General features: G+C 35.5%; 1 protein-coding gene across 3 annotated transcripts in view; it reads left to right on the top strand.

The window, feature by feature from the left end:
• Positions 1–13,002, top strand: part of calcr (calcitonin receptor) — a 44,465-nt gene that overhangs the window by 8,085 nt on the left and 23,378 nt on the right. For 2 of the 3 annotated variants that reach the window (XM_060897268.1, XM_060897267.1), the window contains 2 exons: positions 11,626–11,697; positions 11,931–11,993. In XM_060897268.1, coding sequence (XP_060753251.1) covers positions 11,949–11,993 — 45 coding nt within the window. In that variant the 5' untranslated portion in view covers positions 11,626–11,697; positions 11,931–11,948. The remainder of the gene's footprint in view (positions 1–11,625; positions 11,698–11,930; positions 11,994–13,002) is intronic. The other variant, XM_060897269.1, reaches the window with a different exon arrangement.

Genomic DNA, 13,002 nt, shown 5'->3' with positions numbered 1-13,002 from the left:
TGGACTCTCGTTTCTAAAACATTGGAACTGGATACAGGGGACAATGCTCTTTTACAGTCTTAAGCAGAAAGCCATTTTGTACAGCTTTCCTGCTTGTATTTGTTTTTCTCTGTGAGTTATGTAATAAAGAAAGCTATTCAGTTTCTTTCTAGAATCAGCGTTTACTGTATTTGATTATGTCATTAACTGCACTGAGAAATAATAAAAATATGCTGATTTACAGATGAGCAGTTATGTTGGTTAATGTAGAGCTTTCTTTCCTGCAGAGCGAAGGCACAAAAGCCTTCAAAAGGAACTTTTTTCTCTGATACTATGTGGTTTTATTATATAACAGGTTACATGACAAAGACAAACAAGATCATTTACCATAAAAGCACATAATAACTATCATATAGGTAATCTTTAACTCACTCACTCATTTTCTACCGCTTATCCAAACTACCTCGGGTCACGGGGATCTCAGGCGTCATCGGGCATCAAGGCAGGATACATCCAGGACGGAGTGTAATCTTTAACATTAGGCTTAAAATATATTATTAAAAAAATGATGCTGGAAAAGCTTTTGTGTCTCACAGGGCATTTTCTTTTCCATTACAAAAATGAAATTGAATATTTGAACATTTTTAGCGAGCTTATTTCTGACCTAAATACTTTTAAAATACTTTATGCACATTTATTTATTTTTTTACATATTGATGGGCTGGATCTATAAGATATTATCTCTGTGCCTTCTGGGCTTTTAGTTATTCTTAGCTGGATTATTTTCACAGAAGATAAGACATCAGCTTTTTGGTTCAATATTAAAGTTCCTTTTTTAAATAGATTTTGATTAACATAGACACATCATTTTCAATGTCATGTGGATGGTGGTAGGTTTTGCCATGATGATTGTTAGCTAATTAATACAAAGTAAAAGATTAAGTTTTATTTATACTTCTTATACCTTATGCTTATACACCTTGCCTACCTGCCTTGTCTTCTAATTCCTTGAACCTTACAAACAGATGCTACACAGTGGGCCTGCATTTAATTTGATTCTCTCTGGGCTCATTGAGAAACATCTGTAATATTGTCTCAACCAAGATTGCAGTGCAAAGCCTAGCTCAAGCTAGCAGAGTTCATATGTATGTTCTCACAATGCTATTATGGTAGATGCTATGGGATGCACTGGAGTCCCACTTTGCAAGCATCATTTGAGATATTACTTTTAGGACTTATACTATCCAGGTTATCTATTTGATTATACCATAATGCTGCTCATACATAATCATACATCACTTTATCTGTTGTAACAATGAACAAAGGGGTTTGCATGGTGGATCCTTCATATATTCATTTTAAAATATGTATTCATTTATATGGAGTTGGGTTTGATTGTGACTAGATTAGGATTTTTATGGAATGAGTCTTCAGTATCAGTTGTTTGCAATAGGGTAATGCTGTGACTCTGTTTCCTGTCTTCAGAATAAAAGGGTTTGTTTCTTTACTGCAAAAAGCTGCAATTTGTTGTCTTGATAACTTGAAGATAAAAGAGACTAGTGAGGAAATTACTGTTTCTTTGCCGATCTAATGCAAGTGACAACAACTTGTTTCACAGATGTTCCACAACCTTGAACCGAAAGAAAGTATTCTGTGTCCCTCTTCAGCTAATTATAAAATGTATATTGTTGGCAAATTGCTGTTGTATAAGAGGAATAAAACATGTTATGTTATGTTATTCACATGTACTTCGGGATAGATTGCCCTGTCAAACCTCTATAATATATCCGTAATAAATGACATATGAGGGATGTTAGTATTTGAGATCTTATAGAAGTATAGTCTCTCACTCGTTTAAAAAGTAAGGTGGAATCCATTGCTACTGATTGTATCCAGGGACATGTTTTCATTTTTAAAATCAATACAGCAAAATGTACTCCGAAACCCTCTGCACGCACAGTGATAGCTTGATTAGACTCATTGTGTGTAAAAGGTTGAAAGAGTGGAATGGGCCAGCTGAGAGGCTGAGATGGAGTGAACAGCTCCAGCCAAGCATAAAATGCAGTGCAAGTGAGCCGATGCATGAGAGGCAGCCGAACACTGTTCTCATCCTCGGGACCCCCGCCAGCACTTTCTTTTTTTCCAGCTAGATGGTGACGGTCAAAAAATTTCCTCCTGGCGGTGTCCGATGTCTGACAGCTCTGTCTGGCATTGTTCATAGTAAATGTAATCGTGCAGCTATTTTTTTGCAGCTAGATTTTAAGCAGAAGTCAGACAGGATTAAATAATGTGTACTGATTAATTAATGTGTATTATATTAGGCAAATATATGCCTGACAACCTTTCTCAATGTGTTTCTGTCTGAAAAATCTTTAATGTAACTGGTTATATAATAAAATCACACAGTAGCAGAGAAAAAAGTTGAACACAATTCCTTATGCATTTTGCACTTAGTTTTGTAGGACATATTTTTCTAACGTTGGCATTTCCTTTTTAATTTTTTTTCAGAGAACTATTTTGGTATTGTTTACCATCATGTTTGATTTATCATTGTAAAGTTTGTTGCAATAATCAAATACAAACCCACCATTACCTTTTCAGATGCCTCTATAAGGCATGTTTATTGCTTTAGCATTTGCCTCCAAGGACTAACCCATGAGCTCCACATAAGATTTATTATGGGGCTTAAGTTGGATTTCTGTCTGGTCTCATATGAAAAGAGTCTCTTTAAAGAAATTCCTTTATTTTCCACAGAAAAATATATCTGTTCTACATCAATTACTGTTTACTCCAGTCAAAATCTTTTTAATCTATTAAATGAGTATGAGAATATTTTCTCGACATTTTCTACACTGTCTTAAAAAACGTAATGACTGCAAATTTAGCTTCAAACAATATTTACAAAGAAGGTTTGGGTTTTATTACTGCAAAAATAGCATTTATGACTCCTTTTGCAAGTACTACATGCAGACAGGGAAAAAGGTAGAAGGATAATTCACTGTCAAATATCAAATATAAAAGGAAGGATGGCAAAAGGTCAGAAAAAAGAATCAAAAGTCTTTCCTAAAGTACTTGCTTCTAAGCAGCTTTCTATTCAATATGAATCTAATAATAATGACAACATTTCTCAGAAAATATCATCTGATCATTTTTTGACAGCCAGGGAATCTTAGACATATGAAATATAGAACACAAAACAAATATGTTAATTGGTTAAACCACATAAAATAACAGAAATATTACATCCAAAATAGACAAACGTTCAGTGACATTTGATACATAACGCAGCATGAGTAAATCACATTTAAATAGTTCCATGTGTAAGCCTCATCAGTTATCGGGGCTGAAATGTATTCTCTATCATCTATTTCACAGATGTGTAGTCTATAATGTTATCACCATACGGCATGCAATGCAGCTGCCATTTGCTGTTCATAGCCAGGATACGCTTAACCCTGAATTCACCCTGGATGCCTAGTGCAAGCGTCCAGTCAAGGGTTGTGTCAAGTGTCACCTTATGCTTGTCATGTCAAAGTCTCAGTTCATTCACATGGGATGTGTTTCAGCTGCCTTTCTGTACAAGCTTCTGCCATGACAAAATGCAATATCACACTTTTAATTTGAATCTGTTTTGTCAACTCCTGCATTTATTTATGAGTTGTGAGGTGGCGGTTATAATGCATTCGGAATTGTTAACTCAATAATGATGCTTGTAAGACACAATATTACCAATTTCAAAAGAAACTGAATATTTATATTTATCATATGTGAGCAAATGATTAACAGACATATGATATTAGAAGCTAATTATAATACTTTATAACTTTGTAAGCTGTGTGTCAGATGAAACAAACAAAAGAAATAAAATGCAAAAAAAAACTGTTTTTTCTTCATAATTTTGTCACTGGTATTATTAGGGGAAAACCTCTCAACTGCACTATACAAAGTGGAGTTTTTTATTTTTATTTTTGTAAGGTATATCAGATATATTTGCCTATAATGCTTCCAGTGTACAGTGTATTTTAGTAGGATGTTGTAAACAATGTGTAACATGCCTTTGAATGCACTGTAGAATGTTATGAATGTCTTTAAAGTTTAATACAGATACTGTCTTTATAGAAATTATTACCAGATGTTGCCTGTGCAATAGTTTTGCTTTATGAGAAGCATGTTTAATCAACTTGATTTAGACGTTACAAACCCTCCAAAAATCTTTTGAACCCAATAACATTGTTCTTTTAAAGGTGAAACATATTTTTTTAGCAGTAAAATATTAATGCATTTTGTTTTAGAAACCTGTGGAGTTTAGAAACCTGTTTATTTTCCAGATTACCTTCTAGCATATAGCATAAGCATATACAGTATGGCTCAAAACCGCAACTCTTAACAAGCATTCCTGCTATAAACTTTCAGTTCCGATATTTCTTAGTGTTGACTGTTGTTATATATAATACATGTAAAATATAAAAGGTAGTTTATGCCCCTTTATTAAACAGGAAAAAACACTAGACATTTCCTTAAAGCTGAAAGATTTCGTGTTCCTCTTAAAATCTATCATCCCCTTTTCAAACAACCATTTGTAAAATGCAGTCTCAGAATGCTGGCCTTCAAAGTTTGGAGGGCATTAAGCTGGAGCTGAGCAGCTAATCTGGACACCCAGCTGCTGCTGAGTAGAAAAGAGAACATAGAGATTAGGGAGCATCTCATACTGTATGTATAGAGCACCGCTGAGTAAGACTAAGAGACCAGCATTGAAGAGGATCAATAATGCACTTGATCTTACTTGCCTCTCTCTATACAGTATATACATATATACATATATATATATATATATATGTATATATATATATATATATATATATATATATATATATATATATATATACATATATACACCTTTTTTATTTTATTTTATTTCTTTTTTATTTTTTTTAAAGATGACATATCAGATATGTAGGATATATATCTCCCTTCTACAGATGAACACGTCAGTAAGCACACTTTAAAGTTAGACCTACACTAATTTCCGTTAAGGTTTTCATTCTTATCTGACATTTAGGTCTCATATTTAAAAATTACCAGTGATGTGGAAAAATCCTTTTTCCTTCTTCTACCTATTTCTGCCTCTAGCTGTGGGTTTAAGTTTTTGGGATGTAACCAATTACCAGTACTTTATTTGCTATGAAGTGATGTGTTAAACATCAAATGTACAAATACAGATACACAATATGATAGATAAGTTTCCAGTATTAGTCACATGCATCTGATGGAGACTGAAGATCCAACAAAAAAGTTGTATAATCTTTTTACATTCCTGCTGGTGAATAGTCAGATATGAGGCTTTTATCTGCATGAATTAAATTAGGCGATTTCCACACACATCTCTAGTGTCCCTGGTCTTGGCTTCTGAAGCTCCCCAGAGAAAATATATCACATCCACCACTTAATTGTACAATTTATTAAAGTGCACACCTGAATAAATGTAGCATTAAACCAATTCATTGGATGGATACTGAGCTTGGCTTTTGCACTTCATGTCCAGAATGACAGGCCTACATCCCAGAAGGAACATATGACCAAAAACATCTGTGACCTGATGGAAAAACTTGATGAAACTCTCAGACAGTTTGACTGGCATGCAAAATCTCCAAAAAAAAAAAGTGATTCCTTGGAGCAGGTGGAACAACTAAACAAGCAACCATGAACTGTGGACCCAGTGTATGACAAAAATTGGGCTTACTGTAATTTGACTGAAACTCAAGACTGAAATCAGTGGTTTAATCCTTCATTGACACTATTGCTGCTCTTATTAATGGAAATTAGGTGTGTGACCTCCCAATAAAATAACATATAGTCTCAAAAAATATCTTGAATAAGATCAAGAAGGGCAATCAGTTTTTGTGAACAATCCAGTATTGGGTCAGTGAAATCATTTAGAACAAGAAAAGCATAAACACAAAGGCTTAAACAAAGAAAAGAAGAAATATAATACAGAAGAAAAATTTTAAATAGTGTAATAAAAAAATCTAAATTTATATTTCAATTAGATTAGAAAATGATGTGGGTTCTTAAACCAATGTGTGTTCTGTAAAGTGATGTTTGTAATAGTTAAATGGTAACTTTGAATTAAAACCTGCACTATTTTGTGAAGAGAGATGAAGATTAGCGATCTCTGTGTAAAGTGTTGAAAAATGTAAATTGTTTGATAAAATGAGCCAATATTATTCTGCCTAAAACTGCTGAAGCCCAATCATAATCAAGGCAGATTTCTATTTAACAGCTGGCATGAGTCATTTCCCACTTTTTCTATTCTTTTTTAATTTCTGGGCTAAGTATCCTCGATTTGCTGCTGTGTGCATGCACCATTATAAACTGAGCTGAGAGGAGCTAGAGCCAATGTGGCACTTGGCTGACTCAGAGCTGGACAGAAGATGGATTAGGTGCAAATGTGACTCGTCACGACAAAGGGCTCAGCTTGGAATGGAAGTAAGGGTCAATGAATCAGATTCTGGGAGAAGATGCATCGGCTTAAGACAGAGGGGAGTGGTGGTGAGGTGCAGCGTTTCAGTTAAGTGAAATCCCACATTTTTTAAAAGGTTAGTTGAAGGGTAAGTATGTATAACTAAGACAGGTAATCACCAGGATAATTCATGCTGTCCAGCCAAGATGAACTTGTGCTCTAAATTTTGTTCATCTTGTCTGTGAAGTAACAGAAATGGATAATACAGTGCTTTAGTTTTAAATGGAGATGCTTAATACAATCACACTATTTGACATTTGAGTGTTTTAATGTATAATAAAGTTAAAATGCAGAATAATTAAGGCTAATTCTGTAACTCATTTTATATGAACTGTATATCAGGACATGTAAGTGAATGAATAAAAGTTGATTTTAAGAAAATCTTAACATTACTTTGGTTGTAAAAACTCTTAATGCCAGTTTCCATCATGTTACATTTAATATCATTTGCATTATTAGTTAAATACATAAAGCAAATTTGGTCATATATTTTGGTTAAATTTCAGGCTTGTTTTGTTTGGTCATTAATTTCAATTCACTTCTATTCACATTTAATACGTATATCACCTTTAACTAGTTAACTGTTAGGCTTTTTACCTGGCCTGCTGGTATCTATTTTGCTGTTGCAACTGCGCTGTCTTATCAGATAAACAGTGATTAACAATATGTTACAGTCAAGTATAAATATCCCTGCTCCATCCGTTTGAAATTAGGTGACAATCATTGCTGATTATATGAATATTATTTTGTATTCAAGGCATATCATATACTCAGTTATCAGGACAATGATGGTCATTGAAATGTCCACAGAATGGGATTCAGGATGATTCACCTTAGGTCGTGTATTTTGTGTGCTTTTCAGGTGCATAGGTCGTGTATTTTGTGTCATTTTAGTTTACAACACAAGTTAAGTACAATCTAGTGTGTTTTCAGGCTGACGGAGATCATTTACGATGGTGTTGTAAACATCAGAATTCCCTCTGCTGAATTTTCTCACTATTATTAAAAACGGTTCAGTCAGACACTTTTGCTATCAGACACTTATGCCAAAATGTATCACGTACCAAACAGCGCTAAGGTCCCAGAGATCATCTGGATGTATGCTGCCTTTTATGGTCTTTGGCATATTCTTCCTGGATCATGCACACAGTGTCATATCCTGCTATGTGAAGGTTGTTTGTCTCTTTCTCAGTCAAACATTTCTGCACTTGCATTTAAAAGAAGCATATTTGAGTCCTTTGTCGGAATTTGTGCTTGTGTAACGCACCCATAATATTGTCCATCTGTGACTAATTGTTTTGAGTAAATTTTCAGTATCATGCTTTACTGTCACTGACATGTCCTTTGTCCTTGAGTGACAAAGACCTGATAAAAATGCCATAAGACAAAAATAGTGCTGAAATAACTGGGATGCTAATTTATATTTTTGGAATTGAAAGATTTTGTTGGCCACAGAAGAGTTAAAGTCAACACTGAGTTTATGTGATATGTTTTCATTCATTTTCAGTAAATGCTTGAACCTTTTCAGTGTTATGGTGGATCTGGAGCCTACTACAGGAACACTGGATCCAAGGTTACAATACACACTTGGAAGGATGTCAGCCCATGATACCGTATGATGCAGAGCACCATGCACACTCACACTCTTGTTCAGACTAGGGTAATTTTAGCATAGCTGATCCACCTGCCAACATGTTTTTAAAGGTGGGAAGAAACCAGAGATCCTGGATGAAACCTACACATAGAACACATAGAGATCAGATAAAACTTACTCATGGAGTAAAAACTTTATAATCCCAAGGTCTAGTTTTATTTTGCTTGCCTAATGCATCATGTACAAAAGTGCATTTGATATGGATGTATGTGGACTCTAATTATAACTGCTGTTTAGCAGTGTTTCACTTCACACACTATCAGCTAGAAAACTGCATCAAAGCAACACAAATTATCAGTCTGTCTAATTGTCATTGGCCAAACTATAAATGACTTCACCTGAAAGTTCTTCTGACCAACAGCAATGATGCAGCATCACTTCTTCTCAGCATCACCTTGCTTCTCTTAACGTATCTGTTATCAGAAAATAAAGCTGAGAAAGTCACTGTGTATCACATGGGATGTTGAGTAGCTTGGTGATAGATTTCCTTATCACTTTAAACGAAACTGACACACTCTGATGGAGCGAGGCCTGAAATTGCACCACTCCCATGTGTGAGGAAAAAAGCCACAAGACATCATTACAGCACATCATTGCACAATGAATTTGGAGATTTCAGCTGGACTGTTTTAGACAGTACTTTGTCCACCTGGTAATGCTTCCAGGATTCAGAATTCATGTCTCAGCAAAATGCAATCTGGACAACCTAACATCTAGCCAACCAGAATTAGACGTAAAATGTCTTCTTTAATGGAAAAGTGTCACACCTCATCAATCATTTGTCATATTCTGGGCTAGAAATGGTTCAGGAGATCTTAAAATTCCTGTTGATGCCATCTCAAGGCTTCAGCTGTCAAGCATCAGTTATCTTCAGCTCTGATTAAATTTAGTATTTTATATCTCAGAATAAATATAAAAGCATCCAAAAGTGACAGCTCTTCTCTCAGTCCCATCATGAGTGTTGATGCTGAGCTCCAGAGGCACTAGATGCTGTTAGAACACCTAAATCTGTATGCACCTGCACTTGATCTACAGTAAGTGCATCAAACTCTTATGCATAGCTTGACTGGGAGAGAACAGCACACATCCTGCTTAGTAATTGGCTTGCTGATTATGGACAGTCTATTAAATGCATTTTCCTGTCTACTTGTTGAGAATGCTTGGGTCCATTTTTGGGCTATATGCATGTCATACCTATTAAAGCTGGTTAATGGCTCTTTGCTGTAAAGGTGGTGTATTTTTTTTTGGCCAGCAGCAGGGTTAATGGATTGAAAATTTTCATGCACCCAAACACTCTAAACCAACCATAATGGTGCTTTTCTGATGGGGCAACTGCCTTAGGGTATGAAATGGAAAATAGAAACTCAAATACGGAGCCAAACACACATGTTAGATGAATCACCTAGCAAGCTTTAATGCTAGGTCACAAAGAAGAACTGCAAGGTTTAAACCATGACACAAAGTACTGTAGATTGCACCCTGTCTTTATTGTCAGCTTCATCATGCTGCTTTGACCTTTGAGGGATGAATCACACTATGCTGGATATCTTTATCTGTAAACAATGTTTGCTGTTTTTGCTTTGTGCCATTGTACATCCTAGTCATTCCATCACACTTCACTTTAATGACTGGCAATTCACTTATGTCACATTTTTGTAAGCAAAAGATGATACCTTTGTGAGCTGTACTGTCATTTCTCTTCCCTCAAATACTGTCTCGGAATTGAAAAGGAGCAGTATATCTCTAATGAGGCTTCGTTCTCAGCTGCCAGGTAAAACACAAGCAATGCTGCAACAGTGAACACAAAAGACTCTGTGGTTGTTCAGTCTGGATCCTTCATCATCAGAGTTCTTCTTCATTGTCAGAGTCTATTTTTCATTTTGGGAAAGTTTCTGTATTCTAGACCTATTTTGGATCCCCCCAAAAAAACATTAAACATGCAGTATATTAATGCAGTATACAGTACTGACTTAGACTCGAGTGTATGAAGTGTGTTTTTAAGAATACAGAACAGCAGAGTGGAAAACATTGAGGAGCCAATTAAGGAAATCATGGAAACTAAAGCTGAGTCTAAATGTTTGCATTTTTGTGATTTCCTTGTGAAAAAAATGAATCTGACCTTCTTTTTAAATTGTATCTATGAAAAGTAATTCCAGGATGGCAAAAAATTAAATATTGTGGCACAGTTGGTAGAGCTGCTGCCTCACCATTCCAGGGCACTGGGATCGACTGGGGCCTCTGGTTACAATTTGTGTTTTGTTTTTTTGCTGTTCCTCAATGTCCATGTGCGTTTCCTCTTGTTGTCCATATATTCCTAATCTCCATATGCAGACTGACTATGCTATATTGCATACTGTAGGTACAATAAATAGTTAGGAAAGTAACAAATGTACAAAATGTGCAGAATGGGTGTCTACATCATGTTATGGCATAAGGTAGAGCTATTTTTCTTACTTAATGCTGTTGCATCACTGATTAATGTGGCTTCGGTGCTGTACAGGTTGGTGAAGTTCTGGCAGGAAATTGACTCATTATAAATGATAATTTGAGTACAAATGACCTGACTTGCTGCAAAAGTCTTGTTTCAAGGAGTTTCTTGGCTTCAAAAAAGTGGCCTTACTAGAGTGGAGTTCTCCATTATGGCTAAAAGTTTGTTTAAGGTTTCAAGACTTAGTGTAAAATGTACAAAATATTGAGCACAAATAACACAAACTCAAAACAAAAAAGCCCTACTCATTGGCTAAAAAGTACAGTATATTGTGCACAAGATGTCCACTCATTAATCTATCAGGTTGCACACATACATATTGGCACATTTACTTATTGTTGTATAAATTAGTTTCTTTTTCATTCTGTCTTAAGGGGAAATGTTACATTTCTGCTGATCTGAGACCAACAACTTTTGTAAGACTGTAGAGAGATTACAGTTTCAGTGTACTGAAATGTTCTCTGAAAACTGATATTGTTAAAATTTAATTTGATGCCTGGTTCCCAATATTGCATCTGCAGTACAGGTTTGAGAGTGAAAAAAATTCAGCAACACAAAAGTACAGGTTTGAAAATGGCATGTGAGTGTAAGGATGAACTGCACATTATGGTAATATACAGTTTTATTCCCAGCCCAACTAACAAGGAACAAGACCTCTGGCTGTTGTCGATTTTAAGCTGTATCAGATGGCAAAGTGGATCCAGAGGCTTTCTGGATTGTGTCCTTCAGTGGTGCTACCCACTGAGGTGCTGAAAGCAAACACACACTGATGCAGTCTGGTTACACAGCAGAGTAATTATATCACAAATAGTGGATTTACAAGGTGTGACTAAAAAGATCTGCTGGGGAAGGCAGTTTGACAGGAAGCCAAGAGCCTGAAAAAAAGACAAATTTACATCAATAAATCATGTTGATAACACAATCTTGATGGTTTAATTGTCTTATTCATTCATGCATCTTCAGTAACCACTTTATCCTGGTCAGGGTGGTGGATCCAGAGCCTGGTGAGGCAGGAGGCAGGAATACACACTGGATGTGGTGCCAGTCAAATGAAAGGTATTACCCATGTACATTTACATACTTATTCACACCTAGAAGCAATTTAGAGTAGCTAATTCACCTACCGGCAGGATTTTGGAAGGTGGGTGGAAACTGGAGAACTCAGAGGAAATGAGGAGAACATGCACAACTCCACACAGAGAGGAACTTGACAATAAATCAAACAGCAAAGGTAATGAAACCCTAGAACTAATATCTGTCAAACTCTTTTCTTTTTCTTGTCTTTCCAGACAGATAGAATCTCAGACATGGGTTGGAAAAGTAACTACTGGCTTTTAATGTTGTTTGTGTTGGTGAGTATAAAAAAGATTTTATTCATAGTTTTGTTACCACTGCAAATCCATATCCTTTTATATGACTTATATTGTATCAAAAGATACAGAGGTTAAGCGTAGGGTTAGGGGAGGGTTTTATCCATGGCTTTTCTTGTAGCATTATTTGTATGAAATGCATTCACATCAAACTGGTTTGTTTAAGTTTGTATGATTTTTCACGCAATTTTTACATTAGGATATATTTGTTAATTCATGTCTCTTAATAGAAGGTGGATTCAAGTAAATTGATAGATTAACAAAGTAACCATTATTATTTCTAAACTGAATAATCTATTACATTTTAGAAATGTACTGTAATCTGATGTGTCCCATAATTCAACAAAAAGTGTCCCATAATTCCTTAATTTCCCATATGCAATAAAATGTACTTTGCAGACTGATATTTAATGTATGAACACAGTCTAGTCCTTTTAACACCAAAGTTGAGACACAAAGTTAGTTTCTGGCACATTTTCTCATTTTATTTTTCCACATTGCAAACCTGTGCCATGAAAGAGATTAATTTGATGTATTTCAGTACTCCATCAGACAATAATTGCTTCAATTTGTTCAGAAAAATGATATGACTCCCTCCCCAAAAATGATGAAGAATAATCACTTTAGGTACAAACTCTCCAGTGTGCAGCTCAGTGTCAGTGCTGCAGTCGACAGGTCGCATATGGAACACGTAAAACCCTCCAAACATAATCAGTTCTTTTACAGTGTGACAGCGGGCTATAGCGGTCTGGCAGGAGGGGAAGCACTCGTTCAAAATGTCAAGTACTTTTCCTCACCCTCTTCTCCTTTTTCACTGAAGTTCACTGTGCTTTTACAGAGCCTTTTATTCAGGTGTACTTATGGGCTTCTGTCACTGTTATTTACTGTTATTATCTATCTATCTATCTATCTATCTATCTATCTATCTATCTATCTATCTATCTATCTATCTATCTATCTATCTATCTATCTATCTGTCTATCTGTCTCTC

This window comes from Tachysurus vachellii, chromosome 21, assembly GCF_030014155.1.
Source record: "Tachysurus vachellii isolate PV-2020 chromosome 21, HZAU_Pvac_v1, whole genome shotgun sequence".
Taxonomy (NCBI): Eukaryota; Metazoa; Chordata; class Actinopteri; order Siluriformes; family Bagridae; genus Tachysurus; species Tachysurus vachellii.
Note: the sequence above shows the minus strand (reverse complement) of the source record. Positions and strands in the feature narration are given on the sequence as shown.